The sequence below is a fragment of the Salmo salar genome, chromosome ssa11 (assembly GCF_905237065.1).
Source record: "Salmo salar chromosome ssa11, Ssal_v3.1, whole genome shotgun sequence".
Taxonomy (NCBI): Eukaryota; Metazoa; Chordata; class Actinopteri; order Salmoniformes; family Salmonidae; genus Salmo; species Salmo salar.
In genome coordinates, this window is record NC_059452.1 from 26,130,813 (window position 1) to 26,158,438 (window position 27,626).

Consider the following 27,626-nt stretch of genomic DNA (forward strand, 5'->3'; position numbering starts at 1 on the left):
AGCGTGTCCCAGACTTGTTAAGTCCCACTAACGACAGGACTGCTGTTCACTCTGAGCTGAGAGCTCTGACATCACTATCAAAACATGTGATGTCCTTGTGGCAGGCGACTGCCTGAGAGACAGATTTGAACTCAAAAGGAATCCATTTTTTAATGCTGTACATTTAGAATATAGGTCTACAAAAAATGTATGAATACATTGAATTTTATTTCTTGAGTTTTTAATACTTGCCTTAACAGCAAAAAAATTAAAAGACATGTTTGTTCCCTTTAATTACCTGTTTCCTTTTAACTTTTGAAAAACATTGTTAAAGGTTTTTGCGGTAAGTAACATTAGAGTCCATTAAAATAAACTTTGTTTTATATATATTTTTTCTTACCCAAGGTGTTAGACATGCTTAAATGAAATTTCAATATGCTCAAAGACCCCAACTGGTTTCCTCACAATTTTTGCTCAGGATGAAGCGAATTGCTTTAAATGGCAGAAACACTGCAAAGCAGGTCTCCTGTGGCTCTGAGCCCATAGAAACAAGAATTACCACCAACCGATGAAAATCAAAAGTAGTACGACAAAGGATTGTATCACCTAAGTAGCAATCCCTTAATTGCAATGCCTTTGTACATAAAAGCTATTCAGATCTGTTGAATATGGTCCGCTCTCTTTTAATACCCCATACGTTCAAGGCAAGCTTTGCTTTCACTCATAATTCTCCCTTAAAGTGGACAGGGCCTTATTTTAGGTCTCAAACATTGCATCCTATACAATGTCTCACATTTTTGGTTACTTTCTATCTGATAGACAGTTTCAAGTGATCTTTTTTGCTAATACAGTATTAACTAATAAAACTATATCATTCCAGAATACTACATTGTATATACACAATTCTATTTCATAATAAAAGAATGATATAACAGTCTTGCGTTTTGCTCCTTGCCTTCTCCCCTCAGATAAAGTGACAGTGCCACCAACCTAAATTGGTTATTGCAGCTCCACATCTAGTTAGAATAAACTCAAATGCAATGAGCATTTATCTAATTTGTAATTTGCTGGTGCATTTCATTTCCCAGCCAATTCACACTCATAATCAGATGGCAATTAGCGAGGCATGATTCAGTGGGTGCAGACTCTCTCTCGCTCTCCCTCTCTGTGTTCTCATCCAAACACTGCTTATTTCATGACACCTGCACACTCAGTACAACAACACAGTCTGGAGAAGTCATTATTTTATTCCAAATAAAATCTTATTTAGTTCATTTGAAACAGCATTTCTAATTCCATCAGCACTCTTTGCAAAATGTAATAAAACTTCATTTTTTCTCCATCACTTAAAAAAAAAAAATGTTTTCCCTCACAAGGCTATTTTACAGCTCTGTGGTTTGAGATGATAATGATATCAACACATGGGCCAGCCTCCTCAAACAACTTTGGTTTTGGTATACGAACAAAAAAAAACTCACTATGAACATTTAAGAATCTTTAATTCACACTAGTAATAAAATTGCATTACATTTCATAAAATAAATGTTCCAGTTTATATATACAGAGAAAACAGACTGTACATACCCTCCAAGGAAACGTTCCCGAAAGGGGAAAAGAATAAACAAACCCAAAACAAACGTCACAAAAACATACAAGCAATACAGTGCTCAGCTAAGCAGGCACAACTGTACATCAAAACTTGTAACTGCTCAGTGTTGGGGTGGGAAGGGGAGGGGCAAAAAGTAGTACATTTACAATAGAGTCCTTATGGACTGATAAAGGGCTATTTAAAAAGTATTGCAGGCAAGCAGACAGACGCTCCTCTTCCCAAGTGCAGCAGAACATCCATGGCATCATGTGTAAGTACGGCGGGCCGAGGGTCCTGGTCGCTGCCACTGGGCCCGGCTATTGAACCTGTGTCTCAAAGCTGCCGTTCAGCTGGCCCTCCTCATAGTCCATCTGACACAGAATCATGTTGTTCTTAAGGAAAAACTTGTCCCCCACACAAAACCTGCCAGCCAGGAAAACACAAAGGCAAAGCATTAATAAAAATAATTTTAAAAAAAGAGGACAACGTGGGGAGACAAAGGAGATTAGTAGGGGACGATATGACAGAGTTATGTGTTGACAGCATTGCTCTAGGAGAAGAATGTGGTTGATTGAGATCATCCGTTAAAGGCGTTGGCCATTGCTGCTCTCTGGGCTTTGATTGTACCCGTTTGGCGACGTCGCTTGTTTGCAAATGCCATTGTTCCTTGTGTGTGATTCAAAGGCCCCTCTGATTGTCACTGAAGGTGTGGCTTCAAATACAAGTAGATAAAAATTTCAAAAATTATAATTTCAAAGCATGCGGACAAGAGGACTGGCGTCCAATGAAAGCAGGCTTGGCAAACAAGAAAAGCACCACACCGGTTTCCAAGGAAACCCTGCCACAGGGCGAGCTTTCCATACACCAGTTTTGGTGCCAACTTGTATGAATTTTTGTCTCTAGATTTCAAGTCAATTGAAGAAAAAAAACGCATACCCAAGTAGGCCTTTGATTTATATTTAACCTTTATTTAACTAGGCAAGCCAGTTAAGAACAAACTCTTATTTACAATGACGGCCTACCGGGTAACAGTTAAGAACAAACTGACTTGTTCAGGGGCATCCTTTAAATGGTGGTGCTTATTTACTGTACGACACACAGCTCCCTAGACAGAATGAGTGAAGATAAGCAGCCCTTCCATCAGTACGGCTGCTCTTATCAGGCTGGGCTACAGTAATGTGTTGGGCAGGCTGAGGGCTGGCAGAGGGGCAATGGCATCAGTGAGCCAGTAAAGCCTGGCCCTATGACTGGCTGCAGCCAGCATTCCCATACCCCAGCCAGGTGCTCACCATGGTTACTGACTCATCCCTGTGGAAGGTTAATGTGCTTGTGCTGTATGGATGGAGAGGGTCACAATGCCCCATGTTTAGCAGAGTGTTCTCTGTGCGGCACTGTTATGGGATTGTTGCATTTTATTGTGAGGAGAGTATGTATGGATGTAATAGTGTAGAGCTCAGAAGTGAGGAGAGGTCATTCCTGGACTGAATAGCATACAGTATTTATAAAATATATATAGAAAAAAACATAATTTGGTCTGTTTAATTCCACTACCCTTTAGTGTGGTACCCAAACTAGTGAGGCATGTTCCTGTAGAGTGGCCTCTTGGAGGTCTATTGCTGTGGCTTAAAGTGAACCTTTCAACTAAAGCATTGAGAGTGTTGTGAGTGTGATCAGCCTTGGCATTGGTCTGGCAGCTGTACCACTTTTGATACGTGAGCAAATTTTGTTCCCCTCGAGTTTATAATCCCAGTTGTTTCTAGTCACAAAACAAGGACAAACTAATGGCAGGGTTAACATAGAAAATAATTAACAGAGTGTTGCTAATGAAATGCAGCACGTGTGTGCTTTCAAAATGGGAAGACAGACAAAAAAAGTTAGTTAAGTTTTACTGACCCCAAAACAGATCTGTTGCACCTCAAGAGGCAGGTTTTTTGTTAAATGGCTAACTAGTTTGAGCTAATGGCCATTTTAGAACAGCATTACATATTTGAAAAAGGCAGTCTCACGACACAGTTGTGAGCTCTCGCTCTCCTTACCTCTGGTTACAAAGCTGACAGGCAAAACAGTCCAAATGGTAAACATTATCTCTGGCTCTCATCACCATTTCAAAGGCTGGGATCAGTTTACTGCAGGCAGCGCAGTTCCCTGTTGTACCAAAGAGCCTGGAAGAGAGAGAGAATACAGACAAAGATTAACGTACCTTCCTTAGCCTTCATGCAACAGAGGAGCGAACAAAAAGTAAAAGCCAAGAAAAAAAAAAAACCCTGAAAGAACGGTGAAAAACAGACAAATTCGAAAACATCTCATGTAATACACAAATCTATCTTGGCACACACTTGATATTTTTTGTTAATGAGGGCTACAAACCTAGATGTTAATTCTTTGCTAATGATCTAATTAAAATGATCACATGGTTCTAATCCCCTTCTTCAAAGCCTTTCTCCTAGCACATAGCGAAAGCAATGGAAACAGGTCTGAGGCAACCAATTGAACTGTTGAAAGTGCTCTTATTTTAAAACCAAAGTACCTAATGAGACTTGCTCCAACCAAAGCCAGCTGGATTTTACACAAGAGGCTAAATTCTATAATGTAGTCAAACATTCAAAAGATTCATGTTACAAGGATACTGCCTTGATCCCCCTCTGTTTCATTCAGAGACTGCCTGGGAGAATGGCGGGGAGACCTTGGAGAGGTAACTAGATGTTCGGCAGTACACTGAACAGACGCACAACTCACATTTCACTGCTGTTTGTTTAAGCTTATTAGATAGGAGGCAAACGATGAAGGTCACAAGCAGAGCAAGAGGCACTGGTGTAGATCTTTCTCCTCAAAGCAAAGCAAAGGCAACTCCACTCCGGAGCCTGCAGCCCCTAGTCACATTTTCCAAGCGCCTGCCCTTATGTTTAATTTGAAGATTTTGAATCAGATAGCGTTGTACATTCTGCAGGCAGGAAAAGGGGACAGTGCCACAGCTTTGTGAAAGGGGATCAGGCAGGCGACAGCAGATTGCCACTCTGACAGTATGGTAAACACTTTCCCAAAGTTGTGGGCTCAGAGACTCAGACGGAGAGAATAGTCAAAAGTTGGTATACCCTCTCCATATTAGTCTCTGTCGGTTGCTCTTCCCTTGTCACAGAAAACATATATCCCTCCAGCAGACCCAGGGTCTAATTAGAGCACACTGCCCCAGAGGAGAGGACTGCTGCTGGTGCCTTAGACTAGGGGAAAGAGAGCGAGACAGAGCTGTTTGGTTCTAATAGCTACGAGGTGTTGAACAAAGTCATTGTTAGAACTGGTTACTGTTCCAGTAAAGAGTGTTGCTATAGACCTCTGGAACGCTGAGCTTTCCATGCCACCCAGACGAGGTGCTGCTGCTCAAACCCACTTGGTAAAATTATTGTTGTCAGGCTTTTAGATTTATTTATGTTATATTAGTGATTTCTTTCTTCTTTAAAAAAAAAAAAGATGAAAAGGACTCAGTCTTCTGTATTGATTCTGTTATTATCAGCATCTGCATCAGTTCTAGCTCAAACTAAACCAGGCTGTTATCATCTCTGTGGTCTGACTCAGACCTAGTCTGTCCTTCTGTGTGTGTGCTGACCTGCTACTTGACTGGCCCTGTGAATATGGATGCTTTATTAGATGCAGTATTGTATGCCTCCCAGGGGACATGTCAGTGATGTAAAGCCATCATTTAGGTTATGTTTCAGTGTTATGGCGGCGTGGGCCCTGGGCTCTGTGGTTGATATAGGGACTGCAGCGCACTTTAAGTAATAGATTGAGACGCTGTGCTGACCATTTAGTGGGAGGGCTCATGTGGAATAGGGACTACAGAGACCAGCATGCATAGCACTAGGGAGAGCTGGGTGAGAATGAGGATCGCAACACCTTAATGGCGATTCACCATACAGTAGAGATTTGAGTTCTTTTAAGAATGATTACAAATCATAGAATATTTTCTGCTGAATTCCAACAATGCAGTTCCATTTTCTTGTCTGTTAGGATTAAGAAAAGTCAATATCCTCACAACTGGTATACAAATTATTTCAACATGAATACAATTTTTCCAGTTTGTCCATTGAAGTGCAGTATGAATGCTGTGGAAAATTTGAGGGTAGACTACATTGCCCCTCACTACAGCCAATCCTAGTTTGTTAAGAAGTCGTCATTTTTTAGGCAGGGTTTGAAGCACAGAAAGGGCCCAGCTTAAAATAGTGGTTCATTTAAGTGGATTAGAGAGTTACAAATACTCATTTGAAAGGTCACCCACATTATATAGCTTCAAAATCCATCCCATTTGTAAGATAAAGTGAAACCAGCCAATACCATGGGGAGGCCGTTTAGTGGGACTTTCCAGTGACTTTCCAATTTCATATTCTCTGTCTTAGTGTGAAATGACCTGTCACGGCATATCTATTCAATCCATACAATAGCATAGAGTATGATTGTCAAATAATTGAAAAGTTAACTGAAATTTTAAATGATCTTCAACAGAATGCCATAAAAAATAAATGCATATTAACAAAAAGGCAGATTTGAACTGTTCACTGCCAAGATTGAGAAAACACTGCAGCGTTAAGAGAGAAAATAACAAAACAAATAGTTTATAATGGAAGTCATTTTCTTCCACTGATGTTCACTGGTTGAAACAAAATGAACTGCCATTAAAGTTAAAGAGCTTCTCCTCCATTGTTCCACTCCTTCAGTTATTGTGTGATTTTGCATGGATCTGGAGACAGGTGTGCTTTCTTTAGCTGTTTGAACTTGCTGCTTCGCTAACTTCAAACTCTCCCCCTGCATGCCGGCATCATCTGCATGTCTTCTGTTTCATTGAGATTGGACTTGAGCTCTTCAAGTCTTCTACTCTGTTCTAAGCTCTGAGATTCACCCGCTCCATTTACAGTTTGTCCGATTTCATAGAAAGGAGAGCTACTGTATTAATGCACGTAAGGCATGTTTTGACCTTCCTCAACAGTTGTATCTTTGAAGGTGTAAATCTTCCTATATAGATTAATGTTGCCAGAAAATTTGACAACTTTATTTGAGGAAATAACTTTTATTATATATATATAATAAGAGAGAGAGAGAGAGAGAGAGAGAGAGAGAGAGAGAGAGAGAGAGAGAGAGAGAGAGAGAGAGAGAGAGAGAGAGAGAGAGAGAGAGAGAGAGAGAGAAGAGAGAGATATGAAGTCAGAAGTTTAAATACACTTAGGTTGGAGTCATTAAAACTCGTTTTTAAACCTCTCCACAAATTTGTTGTTAACAAACTATAGTTTTGGCAAGTCAGTTAAGACACTTTGTGCATGACAAATCATTTTTCCAACAATTGTTTACAGACAGATTATTTCACTGTATCACAATTCCAGCGGGTCAGAAGTTTACATACACTAAGTTGACTGTGCCTTTAAACAGCTTGGAAAATTCCAGAAAATGATGTCATGGCTTTAGAAGCTTCTGATAGGCTAATTGACATCATTTGAGTCAATTGGAGGTGTACCTGTGGATGTATTTCAAGGCCTACCTTCAAACTCAGTGCCTCTTTGCTTGATATCATGGGAAAATCAAAAGAAATCAGCCAAGACCTCAGAAATTTTTTTGGGACCTCCACAAGTCTGGTTCATCCTTGGGAGCAATTTCCAAATGTCTGAAGGCATCACGTTCATCTGTACAAACAATAGTATGCGAGTATTATCACCATGGGACCACGCAGCCGTCATACCGCTCAGGAAAGAGACACGTTCTGTCACCTAGAGATGAAAGTACTCTGGTGTGAAAAGTGCAAATACCAGAACAACAGTAAAGGACCTTGTGAAGATGCTGGAGGAAACAGGTACAAAAGTATCTATATCCACAGTAAAACGAGTCTTATATCGACATAACCTGAAAGGCCGCTCAGCAAGGAAGAAGCCACTGCTCCAAAACCGCCATAAAAAAGCCAGACCACAGTTTGCAACTGCACATGGGGAAAAAGATCGTACTTTTTGAAGAAATGTCCTCTGGTCTGATGAAACAAAAATAGAACTGTTTGGCCGTAATGACCATCCTTATGTTTGGAGGAAAAAGGGAGACACTTGCAAGCCGAAGAACACCATCCCAACTGTGAAGCACAGGGGTGGCAGCATGTTGTGGGGTGCTTTGCTGCAGGAGGGACTGGTGCACTTCACAAAATAGATGGCATCATGAGGCAGGTAAATTATGTGGATATATTGAAGCAACATCTCAAGACATCAGTCAGGAAGTTAAAGCTTGGTCGCAAATGGGTCTTCCAAATGGACAACGACCCCAAGCATACTTCCAAAGTTGTGGCAAAATGGCTTAAGGACAACAAAGTCAAGGTATTGGAGTGGCCATCACAAAGCCCTGACCTCAAACCTTTAGAAAATATGTGGGCAGAACTGAAAAAGTGTGCGTGAGCAAGGAGGCCTACAAACCTGACTCAGTTACACCAGCTCTGTCAGGAGGAATGGGACAAAATTCACCCAACTTATTGTGGGAAGCTTGTGGAAGGCTACCTGAAACGTTTGACCCAAGTTAAACAATTTAAAGGCAACGCTACCAAATACTAATTGAGTGCATGTAAACGTCTGACCCACAGGGAATGTGATGAAAGGTCCCGTGTGGCTCAGTTGGTAGAGCATGGTGTTTGCAACGCCAGGGTTGTGGGTTCGATTCCCAACTGGGGACCAGTACATAGAAAAAAATGTATGAAATGTATGCATTCGCTACTGTAAGTTGCTCTGGATAAGAGTGTCTGCTAAATGACTAAAATGTAATGAAATAAAAGCTGAAATAAATCACTCTACTATTATTCTGACATTTCACATTAAAATAAAGTGGGGATCCTAACTGACCCAAAACAGGGAATTTCTACTAGGATTAAATGTCAGGAATTGTGAAAATGTTTGTTTAAATGCATTTGGCTAAGGTGTATATGAACTTCGACTTCAACTGTGTGTGATATATATATATATATACACACACATACATACATACACACACACACACACACACACACACACACACACACACACACACACACACATACATATACATACTCTGCTCAAAAAAATAAAGTGAACACTAAAATAACACATCCTAGATCTGAATGAATGAAATAATCTTATTAAATATATTTTTTCTTTACATAGTTGAATGTGCTGACAACAAAATCACACAAAAATAATCCATGGAAATCCAATTTATCAACCCATGGAGGTCTGGATTTGGAGTCACACTCAAAATTAAAGTGGAAAACCACACTACAGCCTGATCCAACTTTGATGTAATGTCCTTAAAACAAGTCAAAATGAGGCTCAGTAGTGTGTGTGGCCTCCACGTGCCTGTATGACCTCCCTACAACGCCTGGGCATGCTCCTGAAGAGGTGGCGGATGGTCTCCTGAGGGATCTCCTCCCAGACCTGGACTAAAGCATCCGCCAACTCCTGGACAGTCTGTGGTGCAACGTGGCGTTGGTGGATGGAGCGAGACATGATGTCCCAGATGTGCTCAATTGGATTCAGGTCTGGGGAACGGGCGGGCCAGTCCATAGCATCAATGCCTTCCTCTTGCAGGAACTGCTGACACACTCCAGCCACATGAGGTCTAGCATTGTCTTGCATTAGGAGGAACCCAGGGCCAACCGCACCAGCATATGGTCTCACAAGGGGTCTGAGGATCTCATCTGGGTACCTAATGGCAGTCAGGCTACCTCTGGCGAGCACATGGAGGGCTGTGCGGCCCCCCCAAAGAAATGCCACCCCACACCATGACTGACCCACTGCCAAACCGGTCATGTTGGAGGATGTTGCAGGCAGCAGAACGTTCTCCACGGCGTCTTCAGACTCTGTCACGTCTGTCACATGTGCTCAGTGTGAACCTGCTTTCATCTGTGATGAAAATCTTGGTGTTCTCTGGCAAATGCCAAACGTCCTGCACGGTGTTGGGCTGTAAGCACAACCCCCACCTGTGGACGTCGGGCCCTCATACCACCCTCATGGAGTCTGTTTCTGACCGTTTGAGCAGACACATGCACATTTGTGGCCTGCTGGAGGTCATTTTGCAGGGCTCTGGCAGTGCTCCTCCTTGCACAAAGGCGGAGGTAGCGGTCCTGCTGCTGGGTTGTTGCCCTCCTACGGCCTCCTCCACGTCTCCTGATGTACTGGCCTGTCTCCTGGTAGCGCCTCCATGCTCTGGACACTACGCTGACAGACACAGCAAACCTTCTTGCCACAGCTCGCATTGATGTGCCATCCTGGATGAGCTGCACTACCTGAGCCACTTGTGTGGGTTGTAGACTCCGTCTCATGCTACCACTAGAGTGAAAGCACCGCCAGCATTCAAAAGTGACCAAAACATCAGCCAGGAAGCATAGGAACTGAGAAGTGGTCTGTGGTCACCACCTGCAGAACCACTCCTTTATTGGGGGTGTCTTGCTAATTGCCTATAATTTCCACCTGTTGTCTATTCCATTTGCACAACAGCATGTGAAATTTATTGTCAATCAGTGTTGCTTCCTAAGTGGACAGTTTGATTTCACAGAAGTGTGATTGACTTGGAGTTACATTGTGTTGTTTAAGTGTTCCCTTTATTTTTTTGAGCAGTATATATATATATATACACATATAAAAAGAAAAAAAGAAACGTCATTATTCCATTTCTGTTAGTCACATGTCTGTGGAACTTGTTCAGTTTATGTCTCAGTTGTTGAATCTTATGTTCATACAAATATTTACACATGTTAAGTTTGCTGAAAATAAATGCCGTTGACAGTGAGAGGACATTTCTTTTTTTACTGAGTTTATATATTTTTTCCTCTAAGTCTCTCTCTCTCTGGTGGGTGGCAGAGAAGTTTGACATACATGAATACATCCACAGAAACTGTCATCAAAACATCTTATTAATATCTACTTCCATTGCAGTGCGGTTGGTACCGCATAACTTACAATGTCCATTAGCTTGAAAAAAAGTGCTTTTAACATTTCAATTAAAAGCGCTCTACTTTGACAAGTAGATGACTGAAACAGTCTGTTCCCCCTAAAATATTCGTCAGTTAGAAGATAAAACGATGTCAGGCTTGGGGTTTGGCCGATCAAAAGCATGACTGGCTTGTCAACCTTCTTTGGCGAGGTCGCCAGATCCTGAGTCCCAGACAAAAATTAAACACCTAATTAATCTATTGTTCTCCGTGATAATGAAAGTGTGGTAAAACTGCTATTAAACCAACCCAGCCTTTTACAACGGAGGGAATAGAATGTCAAGTGGATTCAGAAACTTCTGATCTGAGGTTTTAGAAGACGCTGCTGGCAGGCCAGGCAGGGGAGAGCGGGGGGCTGGGGGGTGTGCACAAGATGTTACCGGTGCTCCTGAGCTCCTGAAGGACGAACACAGACGGAGCTCCTATCATAATTAATGTGCGCATGGCAGGGCTCCAAACCCAGGGAAATAAATAGTGTTTGATCCACCCTGGCTGCATGTCCCTAATGAACTGCAGCTCCATACAGGAGGATTCCACTTCATTAATGAAGGTGAGGGGAAGAGTTCCTCGCTCCGTGCAGGACGGGGGCTCTGTGAGGGGATTACAAGGCCGTATGGAGCCTGTGTCACCTACTTTAAAAACTATGAGCTCTAAAACTGTCCCTTCCCTCGCTGCTGAGAAAGGGGACGTTTTTAATTTGTTCCATAATAGAATTAATCTCAAACATCTCCAGCCATTAAGTGGCATGTATTCGTCTCAGGCTGAAGAGCAGACGAGTGGGCTGGATTTCATTAGACCATCAGGGTCCAGGCAGAAACACAGAACGCCCATCTTTCTCCCTTGCTTCCCCCCTCTCATTCTAGCCCCCTCTGCCCCTCATTTTCTTCCCTCTCTCACTTCTCTGCCCTGGTCTTGCTTTGAGTTTGCTTTCTGCAGAGCTGCCTGTCAGGCCAGTTAGCCGCTTCTGACCTGCGCCATAGGAACACATTTTCATCAGGGAGCTTATGTCCACGATAAGGCCTTCATAATGGGAGGAGAAATCAATCAGATGGAGAAGCCGGCCCTTTTAAGGGATCATATTTAACCATGTCAAAAGTGCCACTCTTGGCTTAATAATTTTTGCCTTCTCTTGTCATTTGCTCCGTTTATTATGACCTCATCTGCACCATCTGCCCCTTCCGGGGGCAGCAGCAGTCTTAGTGAACCTCTCACTGCATCTTAACAGCATTAACTCTTGGTGGGAGCTGATGGATGGTAATGGCTCCTCTCAACGCCCAGCTCCTAAGCCCCTCTCGGTTGGGACCTGCTGGTAGGGCAGGGTGGGAGAGGGAGGGAGGGGAGAGACAGGGAGAGGCCAGGGGCAGCAAGGTCTCTAGGCTGGCCCCCAGGGGATGGTCTCAGGGATAAATGGTAGGATCTCATTCGAAAGCCCCAGAGAATGTGACTTAACGCCCAGAAAATGATCATGTTTAATTTAGCAAGCAGATGGCAGGGTACAGGGGGAAAGCATTGAGCCACAGACACTGAGGTTGAAGCTAGCCTGCCTGGAGTCTTCCCAGAACACAACATAACCCATCTCTACTGTTACTGAAACCAGGTCTGTACCGCGAGGGGAGAGTGCTGTGTTCATGTAAACAAGCAACAAAAAGATTGAAACAGAAAAGAAAAATTTAGCTCAAACAAACAAACAAACAAACAAACATGGAACTGGAAACTTTCTGCTCTGCCTTCCCAAGGCTTCAGATCAGAGCCTGGGGAGAGTCAGCACATGAGCATAATGGGATTCAGGCTTAATTGACACACATCTAGTCAGCATCGATATCCTATAATGAGGAACAAACAGGCGCTTGATCTACTAAAACAGCCTGGGAGGAAATGTCTACTAAAAGCTTGGAGAAAAAATAAAAATAAAAAATAAAAAAATAAAAGGGTTCACATACAAATGGACCCAAATTAGAGAGTTCTAGTGAGAGGCAGGTTCATAGACATTCATGGTGGCGCTACACTAGCGGAAGTGAGAGAGAGAGCACTTTTTAATGACACAGCCCTAGGTGGGGTGCGGCCTTTCTGTTCTATGAGGGGCGACTGACTGTGGCTTCTCTTACCTCAGGTAGTCCCTGCGACAGAGGATGAGGTTGGCTTTCGTGTAGAGGGTGGAGCCCACCTCCCCCAGGCGACAGTCGCAGCAGGCACATTTCAGACAGTCCTCGTGCCAGTATTTGTCCAGGGCCTTGAGCAGGTAGCGGTCTTTAATCTTGCGATTGCAGCCAGCGCACCCCTTCTGTTTCCCTTTGGGCTGGACGGAGAGCATCGGCACACCTGTAGCGATAAGGAGACAAACGCCGCGGCGTGATTCACTGCCCAGGAACACCAGTGACTTTTCATGTTCTCTTTTTGATAAGGCTGCTGCTGCAGCGTCTGGAGGCAGAAGAGCCTCACGAGAAAGTGCACTGCCTCTCTGCTTCATATGCATTAACACTCTTCCGTTCAGATAGGCACACAGGTCACATTGGACTACATTCACTCCACTTGCTGCTCCCATGGAAACAGATGTTATATTACACCAGGTAAACCACATACAATGCAACAGGGACATACTACGCAGGCAGGCCTAGTGTTTTTTGAAGCTGTACTCGTAACAGAGTCACATTGCTTACCGTGGTATTTACAGCATGCTGTAGATTATGTTAGTCACCTACCATTTCATCAGCGCTCATTGCTCTGAACTGTCCACAGCTGTAAAAGCTTCTCATGGGCTTTGTTTGGTATAGATTAACATTAACCTTTTAAAACGCCTCTGACCACATGAACGCTGCTCGCAGACCCCAGTGAGATATGTTATGGCCTAAGTGCCTCTCAGCACGCACTCACACAGACACACACCACGCTCGCTGCATTACAGCCTTTCCTTCTTTTACACTTATCTGTACTCATGTGTCAGCAACGAGCGAGCCTGAGTAACTAAACCCGCAAATTGCCCCGCTGTCACGCAGGTCCCCTTTAAGTGTGCCTTTTAGCCTCCTAAAGGACAAATAAAGTCCATTTAATAACTGCACTAAACACTAATAGTCTATGTGTGGCTGACATTTGTGTTTGGACTAAAAGCCCCCCTCAGGCCACTGCTGGTACAGAGGCAGTGGCAGGCGGCACCCCTCCGTAGCACTAACAGGTCTGCCACAGCTGAAAGCACAGGACAACAGCTCTTAAGACACTCTCACACACTGAGCTATTGATCTGTCTAATAGAACACACGACGGCCACCGCTCGCCTCTCTGCTTTCAAAACACATTTCTCTCAAAAACCGGACGCAGCCTGCGTCACAGGGAGGGAGGACGGCCATCGCTTTGTATGTGGGTGCCAATAAAACGGCAAATGCCCGATGGTTTAAAGACATGGTATGCTGTGAGGCTTTCTTTGAATTTCATAGCTTTTATATAACTTCAGTACATTTTCTAGATGTTTTGTCTTTATCCTCAGAGGTGTGATCTGTTGTTGAGGTGTTGTGTTCTAGTAAAGGCAGTTGCTATTGGCCTACAGTATATTTGTCAGAGAGATGGCCGTTACAGGAGAGTAGTGCTCTAGTGTGTGTTGATGTCCTCTGTAGTTGTGTTTGGATGTCAGTGGTGTTGGGCAGCCACCCTGTAGTTTCACAGGAACCACAGTAGTTATTTCCATGATAAACAGAGCCTCTGCTGGTAGCTAGGCAGTGTATCACCCAATGCCCCTGATTCTCCTCTGAGCATGTCGTTTTTTCCCCCGCACAAAAACCTCAGCACTTTGTCAAAGTACTTTGTTCGTCTGAATACCGAAGCACATGTTCCTGTCTCTGTCACACACACCCCTTATTGGATCCAGATTTGTTCAGCAATTTCTGACCATCAGTAATACTGTGAATGTAATATAATTAGCATCTCCCCTTTTAAAATAAGGGAAAGGGAGAGGGTGAGCTTGTTAGTTAAATTGATGGCTTTGGTTTGTATGTGAATAAGATCTCTGGTGGCATTCAGCCTTCGTCCCATTTCTTTATCACAAGTGGAAAGGGGAGGCTAATTGGTCCAGCGCTGGTGATGGGAACCATCAATTAGTGTTCTGCCTACCCTCCAGCTCCCTCACCAGCTTCCTCACCTCCTCCCTCCCCAAAACGGGCCCCTTGAAGCTAGCGCATTAGGATCACAAAGCCTGCTATAAATACCAATGTTGAGTGTAAATGAAGCTAAAAAGCTTCAAATTGAAGCCACACTAGCTAAGGGTGGTCTGTTCTACCTGCATCTCATGGCTTGTTAGAGGAGCTCTCTGCATGTATGCCAACAGTGTTCGCCTGTCAGCCTTCCACAGAACTAAAAACAGTCTTAATGAGAAGAGTGCTGTGTGTGTGTGTGTGTGCTGTGTGTGGTTTGTGCATGCGCATAGCAAAACAAAAATCGGGTTTCCTCAATTCCCTCAGGGATCACACAAAAATCTTTCATTTGCCTTTTATGACAGCTAATTAGTTATTCTACTCAAAATCTTTGCTTTAAATAAGAGAACTAATTATACACAAAGGTCGTTCCCCACCTCCAGAGAACCACTCATAATTGGTTTAGACCACCGCCCCCCACTTACCATCTACCCACCCTGTTACATAACATGTGTGTGTTTTACATCAACTCTGCAAAGGAGGGGGTTTAACCCCTTCTATGGAATGACTGTAGAGCATGTCCCCTGTTCCGGCCTCTTTGGAGCGCTCCCTATGTTGAGACATCCTAAACATCAATGTGGCAATGTTCTATTCCCTAACCCAGACTTGAAACTGCAGTGAGTCGGACACTCCTCCCCACCACCATGTACACAGTGCTCCCTCTATGGGCCTGAGAGTGATGCCTGAACAGAGGAAAAGTCTGGGATACATGAGGAAGCCAGGATGCTTACTGCACAGATCCTGCTGTCTCAGGGAAGAAACACATGCTTGATGTCATCTACCAAAACAGCCTGTGGAAAACAGCCTCAGAAATCTCCAGTAGTAGTTACACTGCATGTAGCACTTCCTGAACAAAGAGTAGTGACAGAATAAATGTATAAAACAAATGTCATGTCAATTTCCTTAATACCAGGAGAATCGTTTTTTGCACCCGTCACCACACTTAGTACCATGTGAAATCCCTGAGTGGAACAGCACCTTCCCAACCTGCCGCCTCTCAGAGAACAAAAAGTTACATTATAAAAGGAAACGGCGGGAGCCGAAGAGGCAGCCTCCACTTAATCCAATCCATTTAACAGATACAAGTGCCACTGACCTTCCCGTGTCGTTTGATGTCCCAAAAAACACCTTGCTAGACCATGACTCATATTCCAACAGGGAATGCATTTGTCTTTTAAAGAGGGAGCTCTCACCTTGCCAAATATTTTCCCAGAGAAAGAAATGAATTTGCCATTAATACTTTGGTTTAAGGGCTGTCATCTCAGTCTTTTTCCACCCGCTTCTTTTTTAAAGACCTTATCGCTTAAGAATATGTAGAGTTATGTTTTTTTCCTCTTCATTGAAACGGTCAGACCATGTACTTTCCATTATAGAGATAGCATCCGATTTCTATGTAAGCCCATTTCAAGATCAGTTTTTTACGCTATCTAAAAATAAAATCTATGTGGTAACCCTTTTGATGTATTTAAGGTTTTAAAAGGAAAATAAGCTGTTCGGTGCACTCAAGGAAACGTTTTAAAGCATTGAAATGCAATTATCACATCTGCATGGCACATCCTCAGATTAGACAAGGAGTGATGGAGAGAGAGAGAGGGGATGATTTGCCCTCCGATCCCCTTTTATCCTTCTCCTATCATACATCTGGTTGCATGCTAATCTGTTAAATAAGCACGTCTGAATAGAAATGTGTACAGTACATCACTACCTGGTGGGTGGGATCACTCTCTGGAATTAAATACATTTCATCAATTAGGTGGAGTGACACCTTGATGTGACGCAGGCTCCCTAGGTTCCTGCGGAGGGAAGGGGGTTGAATTGCATCACTCAGGCAGCAGCTTGCCTCTGGGGAGGCTGGGCTGAGTGGACCTCATCTCTGGGGCCCGTATAATTACTGCTCTCAGCTCACTGCAGTAAATAAGAGACTGGTAACCGCAATGACAGACGCTGAGAGATGCCCCGAGAAATGACATGCTACATTACTAACAACTGCATTCAAGTGAAACAACGGTGTTCATCATCTCCCCTGTGACTCACTGACTCCTGCAGAAGACATCAGACAGACACATTAAATCAGGCACTATGAATCTATACACTGATTCCCGTTTAAGCATTGCTCAATAAGGATATGATAGGCTTTAGAAACCATCTAACAGATCAACTCTGTATGGGAAAATGAACCATGCTCTCTTGGACAGCATTTCAATTCAGTCATTATAATCTAGTGTTTATTACTAGGCATTTCTTTCTTCTATGTTGAGTGGGCAAAATGAAATCCTAGATTCTGGGTTGGTAAAAAGCAATGTTCAGTCCTGTTGGTGTAGCCTGACCATTTGAGCTCCTTAACCAGTGGTGGCGTTGCTCAAGTAGAATTTCCGGTGAATATTGCAGTGGCTTGGAAGAGGCTGAAGCTGTAAACCCAGGCTTTTGTGTTCCCTCTCTCACTGTAAACGCTGTGGCCATGGCAATCCAGAATAGAATGTTGTCCCAGACAGGGTCGAGGCAGCCGCCATGGAGGTTAATGGGGATCTCAGGCAGATGTCCTGCCGTTGTCTGCATGAATCAGCCCCTTTCAATCAGCTCACATCATTACTGTAATTGAGCCTGTAGACACCAATTCTCCTCTATTGCCAAGACAAAACACAAGACATCTGGTCATAATATCAGCTGGAATATAGGCCAGCTGAAAGGAGACAAATGAGTGCATTCAAAATGATAAGCATAATCAAGACTTTGTAGGATTCATATTTCCCTCCGCAGTTGGAGCATATCGCGCCAAGACAGAAAAAACACACGCAGTAGTCGTTCACAGGCCCATGCAGTCAATGACACATGGTGTTATATTCAGCATGTTTGAGACTAGTCCTGTGGGTTCTGTCTGGGTGTGATCTCTTACAGTATACTACAGTACAGCCACATTTCCAGACGGTTGTGTTATGAATGCTTGGGTCTGTGAGAAGTGCTTGCATGCTCTGATTATGACATAATTAACAGCCCCGGTAAGTGGGGTAGAGCAGGGCCTGGTGCCGATGAGGAGGGGACTGTTCATTAACGAGATGCACACTGGCAAACTTTGCAGTGGCTAATAAGCCCCGGTGAAACTGAGCCTAGCCGTCCCTTGCATTGACCCTGGCCCTGCCCGGGATAAGGGAGAGTTTTGTCTCCTGAAATAATTGCTCTTTTCACGTTACAAGTGTCCTGACCCCCGTGGTCGGCAGCCACTTTCCCCACCATAATTACTCCTGGTCCGCTCCAAATGAGGCGACCGCATTAGGGCTGCAATAACACTGGCCCGGCTTCAAGCGCGGTGTGGGGAGTCTCAGTAGAGTGGCCTGGAACAGGGCTGCCTTTTCTCCAGGCCGCCGGTCATTTCCATCACGTCAGAGATGCATTTCTTACACTTGAAGTCAGCATGGGCCATTTTCTGTGGAGGCAGGGATACTTACAGCACGATTTGTTAGCTCCTGGTGGCCCTAACTCACGGTGGTTTGGCTGCAGAAACAATCCCAATTAACAGAACTTCATTAGGGTGTTTTTTCCCACACTTTCACTCCCTATTATTTTAAATGTATTCACATGGGGTTAATTAAAAGAAATGTATCAGAGATATGCAACAGCTTTCTAATTATATTCATTACTGCTTATTTTGAGATGAGAAACCGGCAGGGTTTCCAAGTTATTACAGAAGCCAACTTGTTCCAACACTTGGTTGTTCGCAAGCATGGTGAGATTACAGCTTTGGAAGGTGAGCTGTCGACAGCCCTCACTCAAAAGAGAGAATAAAATAGAGAAACGCCCATCGCTCCTAACCCTCGTTGTGCAGGGTTAGCTCCAAGAACATCTGAAGAAGAAAGATCAGGGGAACAATCTGAGGCTTGGAGAGTGAGGAGGGGGAGGTGTCTGACCTTGTATCCAGCCAATCAACTGTTAGGCCGGTTCTGTTGAGGGCCTGCAGTGTCAGTTTGTTTTTAGCGCTCAGTTAGGCTAGCTCTCTGAGCCTGCTGCTAACTCAACCTCTAGAAGCTACCTTGATAGGCAACCTCTGAAAGGTGGCAGGTAGTCTAGTGGTTAAGAGTGTTGGACCAGTAACCGAAAGGTCGCTGGTTTGAATCCCCAAGCCGGCAAGGTGGAAGAATCTATCGTTCTACCCTTGAGCAAGGCAGTTAACCCCCAACAACTGATCCCCGGGCGCTGATGACATGGATGTTGATTAAGGCAGCCTGCCCAAACCTCTGATTCAGAGGGGTTAGGTTAAATGCGGAAGACACATTTTGTTTGAATGCATTCAGTTGTGCAACTGACTAGGTATCCCCTTTCCGCTATTAGCCTGCTGCTAAATCAACCTCTTTTAGCATGCTAACTCACCCTCTGTTTGGCTAGTTCTCTGAATCTGCTAACTCAATGTCTGTTAACTGAGCCTCTTTCAGGCTAGCTCTGAGCCATCTACTTCACCACAGTTCCATTAGGGTGACTGCCAGCGAAGCTGTCAATAACCCGGATAATGAATGCATCTTCATATGTGTGAATTCAATTCATTTTTTCACCGATTGCATTAGCATTTGAATAAGGCGATAAATCCATCTATTCTCCAACCAGATCTTTTCAGAGTTTGATAAAGGGGACAATCGTATCTGCCACTTCATGATTCCTGGCAAAATGTAACCATTAGCACTGTCACAGATGCTTTCCGCCATCCGGCACGGAATAATGCCCAAACACATTTTAGCCCACATTAAAAATGCATTCAGGAGGCATAAATGTAGCCTCTAAAGTTTGTGTCACTCCCAAGGTCAGGAAGTGATGTATGAAATCCCCACTCCCCTGCAATTACAGCACACTTATTATTTCAAAGGATATGCCAGGAGACAGGTGTGCCATTCAGGGTCCGCGGTGAGTCGAAAACGGAGGGAAAAAATAACCCCACACTGTGGTGAGCCATGTGGGGCGTTTAATGTTGAATAATGAGAATACGCCACAGGGGGCAGTTGTTTGGGGGAACGGCCTCCAACGTCATTTAAGCAGCACTCTCTCCTTCACCATGGCTCTGTCTCCTTATGGGGTCAATAATGCGCCAGGTTAGATGTACGGCAGGAGTCTAGGCCCTCAAAGGCCCCGGGATTGTAAGGGGAACCAAGCCAGGGTGGTCGCCATTGACAGTCCACACACTGATGATAGGGTTTGCATTAGGCAGGGCCCTTGACCTACTGCGGTGGTGTGTTTGCAGGCTAGGAATGCTGTAGGAGTTATTGATATTAGCTTCTCCAGATGTCTTTGTAATAGCCAATGTTGCATCACAGTAGACGTCTTAGATGCATTACGCCTGCCATTCTGGTCTTTATTCTTCAATGCCATTTTTAAAAACCTAGCACAACTCTTGAGTTAAATTAAATGGCTACTCCATTATTGGGTTGTCTAGTCCAGGGGAATCTGTCACATGTTGGTGTTACGGGACAGAAAAACCTTGCCTGCAAGAGAGGATGGGTGTGTGCGCGAGCATGCTTGTGTGCATCCGTTATGTCTGTGCGTATGTGTGTGTACGTGAATAGACGTAGGGGGTTATTATGTTCCACACTCAGTTACCAATTTCAATTAAAGCCGACCACAATAGTAAATGTGCATGGATCTCAGCTGCCACTCGCGTCTAATGGATCAAACTGTGGTTGTGTAGGCAAACTCATTGTCAGCAATGATTAAATCCTCAACTTCAATACCCGCTGCCCAATCTCCCCGCTTTCAGGAGGGGAAAATAAACCTGCAATCACAGCCTTTAATTAGTTATTCAACATTTGATTTATTGAAGGTCAACCAATCGGAGATTGTTGGTTCTCAGCAAGCACTATGCTGTTTGCTATTTGTCTCTGTTGTGTTTTAAGTAGCATTGCCCTCCATTTCTATGTAGACTGGTGTACTGTAGAGTTTATTTCTCTGAAGTGCTTGACCTGAATACATTTATGTGACATATTGTTTTGGCCAACAATAGTCACTTATAGGCTTTACATTTAAAACGATTAGTATCACAGCCTTTATTTGAGAGTACTTGAAAGTGAAAAAAACTTTAGTTGCCTGAACAGAAAATAAAAGGATATCTGCCTTTAAGATCTTAAGTACTTCTGTTGGAAGTGGTTGTTCTTTAGCCTGTCCTCTACTCACTGCATGCCTCCTTATCCTTCAGAATTTACCTAAAATGTGAGGCAGCCAAAAGTGCTGCACATCTTTCATTATAAAAATGGTATCAGTACAGCAACACCTTTAAAGGAGCACGTCTGAAGGGTTACCGTTTTCAGAAGCTAAAATGTCCCAAAACATTAAAGCACCTCCCTCATCAGAATGCCAAATTGAACTCACATCCTCAACTGAGAAGCAGTACCTGAGCCATAATTGAGTCACCACACACACACACACAACCCAAAAAACAAGATCATAGCAGCGCTGTCTTTTCAAAGTTAAATAGTTCCTGAAATGAACACTGCAGAATGACCAAGTGCAACCAGAGAGAGGATGGGAAGGGAGATGAGGCAAATAGGTCAATAAATACATGTGAGAAGAGCTGTAATGTCATGGAGAAGAGTGTAACAACTTGCTTTAGCATGGAAGAGAGATGTGTGTTTTCGTAATGACGTATGCATGCATGCGTCTCAATGCCCATTTGTATCTGTGCAAGAGAAGTCCACCTCAGACGAGGCATCTCAGCCTTGCAGTGAGAAGTGATTCCTGCTATAACCACACGAGTCAGGAGAATAGTATATACTTTAAAGACCAGAGAAAGTCAATTAAAAACCACCAACTGTAAAATCATCAATATGGAACTGTATAGCCTCTCTCAGCAGAGCATGCACAGTATGTACTATTAGGCTCCTGCTGCAGGGCTACTTGAGACAGAGATTTCCAAATACCACAATGTGAAGCAGAATAACACTGCTTGTGTATGAATAAAAGGTCAGTAAGCATGTATGACTGGGGCATTACCTCTGTCTGAACACTGAGCGTGTCTGCATTACCTCGGTCTTAGAATTAGGATTTACAATACTAGAATGGACATTAACCGTATGATTTTTTTTTTCACCTTTATTTAACCAGGTAGGCCAGTTGAGAACAAGTTCTCATTTACAACTGCAACCTGACCAAGATGGAGCAAAGCGACAAACACAGCTATCCAAGAAAACTAAAATAGAGACATTTATGGTCTGTTTACATTTACACTTGAGTGTACAAAACATTAGGAACACCTGCTCTTCGATGACAGACTGACAAGGTGAATCCAGGTGAAAGATATGATCCCTTATTGATGTCACTTGTTAAATCCACTTCAATCAGTGTAGATGAAGGGGAGGAGACAGATTAAAGAAGGATTTTTAAGACAATTGAGACATGGATTGTGTATGTGTGCCATTCAGAGGGTGACTGGGCAAGACAATATTTAAGTGCCTTTGGAAGGTGCCAGGCGCAGCGGTTTGAGTGTGTCAAGAACTGCAACGCTGCTGGGTTTTTCACACGCAACAGTTTCCTGTGTGTATCAAGAATGTCCACCACCCAGAGGATATCCAGCCAACTTGACACAACTGTGGGAAGCATTGAGTCATAGGCCAGCATCCCAGTGGAATGCTTTCACACCTTGTAGAGTCCATGCCCTGACAAGTTGAGGCTGTTCTGAGGGCAAAAGGACATGCAATGCAATATTAGGAATGTGTTCATAATGTTGTGTACACTGTATTTTAGAGGTTATTTATACAGAAATGTGTTATAAAACCAATAAACATAGTAATTATATGACAATATTTTAGGTCGACAATAATTCCATTATACAACTTCTGATACATCACACCTTACTTTAATTTTCCTGCATAAGTCAAATCTGGATTATGCGTCTACTGGCATTCTTTCCTGGTTGGGATTTCTCCCAGATCAATATGGCTGCCATTTTCACCCCATTCTGGAACTTTGGGGGTTTATGACATCGAGATCCTATTAAATTACAAGAAGGGCTATGTCTGAATGCTGAGCATGTCTGCATTCATCTCAACACTCAAGGTGAGAAATAAGGTCGTTTTGAGATGTCATAAAAGTTGGTCTAAAATAATCATTCATCTAAAAAGGTTTTCTGTGTAACGTTGGAGTGATGGAGTAAGCATCCTTGGAGCTTTAGAGAATTACGTGTTTACTGACATCGTTTTGCACCCCCCTCCACCACGCACTATTGTGAATAAAACAGAGGTGGCTGTTGTGAAGTGCAGGTTGAGAAGAATTTCTAACGACAACGGAAACATAGACATTGTCACGCTTTCTTCCATGATGCATATGGAAAATGGATCTTAGTTGTGAGAAGTTGTAATATAACGTGAGAGCATGTGGCCTCTGGATATGATAAAAGGATGCTCGAAGAGCTCAGGAGTGCATCATTGAGTTAGTGTGCCTCTCTGATGAGAGCAGCCATTTGCACCAGAGGAAGGTGGGTGCACTAGGATCTTGCTTACACGTGTCTCAGTCCCCATTCAGCCCTTTGCACTCCACTGATATTATGGGAAAGGACATGCATCTTCTGCGGTCACTGATGTGAAACACAAGTCTGATAGGGATCTGGTTTGGGGTGGGAGACATCATTGGGTCTGGTGAGAACTGTGTGTATGCAAGATCATAGTAGATCACACAGAATCAAGCACTCACTGCTTAAAATGGTGAAAATAAATTTACTGACATCAAATTCAGTATGTTGGAAGTTAATATTTTTGTTGAAGTGTCGTGTTGCATATTGAACAGATAGAGAGAACAGTTATGGCAGTATAGGAGTGTATGCATAGAGTGTAGAGGGCACAAGTAGTGAGTGAGAGGTGTGGTATGTTTTCCATGCCGACGTCACATTGGAGTTCATACATTGTAATTGAGTTATAACTGTTGTATGAATGATATTATGTGCCTTTGTAAACTGTACATGGCCTGTTTGTCTGTATGAGCCATTGCAAAACATATCTTCATTAGTGATAATAACAAATCATTCAGGTTTACAATAGTAGAATGGCAAGACATATTTGACCAAGCAAGGTTTCCCAGACAGTTGTCCACTGATACGTCAGTGGTATCCCCACTGGACTGGGAAGGTATTCAAGTGAAAGAGAAGAGATGTGTTCCAATAAGGAAGCAGGTGGCATGATAAACCATCTTAATAACTAGATGTGACCACACAATATGAAATGTTGAAATAAACTTGTAACATTGTTTAGAGCCCAGGGCAAAGGATACCGATGCAATTTCAATATTTGAAATTGGCAAGTTTAATTTAGAGTAAGAACAAGCCAATAAGCTGAAAAAATAGCAAATACAAGAGAGAAAATTACATTCCTGAGGAGAAAAAGTGAAACGACTTAAGAAATGTATGAAAGTAATCTCCAACTGGAAATTAGAAATCAAACCGCAGAAAGGGAATAACAGAAAATAACTGTCCACTTTCTAAATCAATATAACATAGCTACAAGACAGAATTACCATGGTAACTCCGGTAAAGAATGAAGCAATTCTTATTATTTCAAAATAAAAATCGGAGCCTGAAGCCCAAGTTTTATTACAGTAGCCGACAGATCACGTCTCTGTATTCATTTGAAAAACCTTGCTTTATGAATGTACACATTTCATTGGACAGGCTGCTCGCAGGGTCATAAATTAAAGTGCAAAAGTAACCAAGAATTTATCATCAGGTTTTAGGATTGGAGGTTCTCTTCAGCCCAGGTTCTTAGAAAGCCCAGTGGTGCGAATGATCAGCCAAAGACATGTCTACAATGAGGACCCAATTATTTCTGCTGCAGCTGATAGTTCCTAATACCTTGAAGGAAAGAAAATGGCTGAATTGCTTTTTTCCACTCGAATTAGAAGTCAATTGGAAACTTTATATTAGAGGGCAAAAATAAAATGTTCACCTTGAATATTTGGGGAAGGTGGTGCCATTCATTTCTAGAGACATTCATATTAAGTAATTTCAGGATGTGGTGCTTCCACACTACACATCTTCAGAATAACAGAAGTACTATATTTTCAGACTGGGTTAATCTGTCAATACAGTTTTATGGGGGGGTGGTATAGTTAGCTAGGAACAGAATGTCTGAGGTGGACAGAAAGCCTAGTTGATATTCATGACCCACTTGGTATAGCACTACATGTTAGTGATACAAGCAGGTGGTTCCAGTCCATCACTGTTTTCACATGTAATGCCAACACACACACACAGCTCCTACATGGGGAAATGATAAAGACCTTTAATCCAATCAATTCCATTACAACTCCAAGTAACCAGTTATTACACTGGAGCTGGAAGTCAATGTGAAGTTGAGCCTTGTAGTAGGTCAAAACATGAATGTAAAATGTGTGAGTGTTTAAAAATAGGTGGAGAGGGAATTGATTTGTATCCTACTTTCTCAAAAGAGATTTGAAAAGTGGGAAACAAGATTAGCTTTTCTCTAGAAGAGAGAGAGCTGTCTGGTTATTTCCCTAGATCGTTGTGAGGCATCAGACCTCCTAGAGACTTCACACATATTCACAAGTTTAGCACTGTTAAAGCCAAAGTGTTTCAATAAAACGCAGGCTGTCACAGACTCAACATCTCCTTTTTTCCCTAAGAAAAAATGGCCTCATGAGAATAAGTTTCCAATGTATGTGATTCAAGGCAGAAAACACAATCTTAAAGCTGCATGGTGGTCTTATCACATTACTGTAGGCTAATATATGCAGAATGCTAAATGGCTTTATGCTTAGTATGGACACTGTAAAATGCAGGCAATGTCTCAGAGCCAATGGATCACTAACAGCCTGCTCTAGCTATTGGAAAGCACAGATCCAAGCAGCTCTCTCTCTCCCCATCCCTGCCAAAATGCCAGTGCAGTTTGTCGGCCCCAGCAAGCAAAGGGTGAAGCTTTTAGGCAATGAGCAGCAGGTGATCTCAGCTTTTCTGCAAGTCCTAATGCTCCTAAAAGCCACTCTCCCTGGTTCTGTAATTGGGCATCAGTAGTTAATGTAGTATTGACTGCATTACATGCTCCTGTGCATCCTTTCCCACTAATGCCATTTGCATCACCTTGTACATTTACCATATTGCTTAGCCAATAGTTGTTAAAAGCATCTGAATCATATTGGGAACTTTTAGTAAGACAGACATCTAAAGGAGACAATTTATAGTTGAGTTAATCTGGGTACATTAGCACAACATGGATTCAGCTAGACAGACCAATTTATGTTTCTACTGCAATCCCTTTATTGGTTTTTAGATGCGTAAGTGAAAGGATGCTCGTCTAAGAGATATGAAATATCCATTTTCAAACATAAATAATGGGTCACAATTGCAAGCCATTACTTTTTTTGGGGGGGGGGGCTCTGGCTAAAACAAAATGTGTGATGACAGTATTCTCTGAGCTCTGACAATAGCCTATTTTAGGTCCTAGAAGGCTGAGAGAGAAGATATTAAGTAGCCTACCTATTAAGAATACAGACCTCACCATAGATCAGCTACACAAGTGATAGAAAAAACTACTTTGGATAGCACTTCTACACAAACTGATAACAGAAGTTAAGGGATCCAGTTTCACAACAGTTTCTTCCAAGTTTGAGGTTTTTGGTTAGCTTGATCTATTTTTAATGAAATATGCTACTAAATATCAACTTACACACAAAATAGAACGCCAAGAGACAGGTTTGCTCTTAAGTAAAAATGTATGGGATTACTTGTTCATTAACCTACATAGCCTATTCCAAAATAGACAGGTATTGCATTAGGAAAGGAAACTGCCATCCCCATTGCATGGTGCTATCCATAATTTGCAATAAAGTTAAAAGCACTCGAATTGCATCTCCCATCCTGTGCTGATGTCAAAGAGCTGCTTCTGTAACTTCAGAGGATGCGAGGAGCACTTTAGGCAGAGAGAAAGTGGTACCATGTTTTACAGCCGCGTTGTGTTGCTAAGGTTGCAATGCCCATCATGTGAACAGTCGTCACATAAAGCTCCAAATTGCAGAAGACATGTCGTCTTTGAGAAATAAAATAGGCGTATGTATGTGAGTGCTGAGAACTTATAATGGATATTGAAGTAAAATAGCAAGGTTCTTCACGACAAAAAAAAACGCTAATAATTATCACCGGGGTATCCAAATAAGTCTACTAGACGTGTCTTTCGTAGACGGGGAATGTGGGTTAATTTATATCCTGAGGTAGGCTAGGTTATCTACCTAGTACAAAAACAAACACTGTTCCAATGTGACATCCAGCTGAAATACCCATCGTCGGGGGTGTTACTCACTCTCTTCCTTGTCCAACACCATCGTCCTGAGGAACGAGGAGTCCGGCTCCAGACGATCCGTTCTCGGCTCTAGCAGGCTTCACCAGTCGGTATGCACAAGGCTTCTCTCAGAAATGAGCTTTGAAACAGCGACCGAATCGTCCTTATGTGTTCAGCAAGCTGAAAATTCACGAACGCTTGGCTTGTATCTGCGTTAGTAACGGAAACCTTTGTAACATGAACGCTGGTTTGAATGTTATTCTAGGCAATTGATAATATAATGTATCGTGAAAGAAAGTGCCCGCGCTCAGTTTGCTCTTGCTAAACACAGAAAATTGCCTCTCCGGACTAAACTGCAATTTACACCCGTAAAACAATGTTGGTTGGTCTTCGTAAATTCCATACGCAAACAAAGAATGGAAAGCAGTAAAATCTACTGAATCTAACTGTACTCGTATCAAACGCTTAGACTAGACGATAGAGCCCTCCGCGCTGTGAAATTCTCCCCCCGTTCTCATTTGCTCCGAAACTGTAACTATATTCAAGAAATCCAATTTCAGACCTGACAACTGCTAAAAGCATACTCACACTGCCTTTCTCTACCAATTTATGTGCTGCGCCCGCTCCTGCTACGGAATAAGTGCGCGCGGTTCCCAGAGA

General features: G+C 43.0%; 1 protein-coding gene across 1 annotated transcript; it reads right to left on the bottom strand.

Moving 5' to 3' along the window:
* Positions 1–1,461: 1,461 nt before the first annotated feature.
* Positions 1,462–27,345, bottom strand: rbtn1 (Rhombotin-1). Its single transcript, NM_001146398.1, is given in 4 exon segments — positions 1,462–1,990; positions 3,604–3,729; positions 12,647–12,860; positions 26,988–27,345. Coding segments are annotated over 4 exon segments (468 nt in total). The 5' UTR covers positions 27,010–27,345; the 3' UTR covers positions 1,462–1,884.
* Positions 27,346–27,626: the final 281 nt, after the last annotated feature.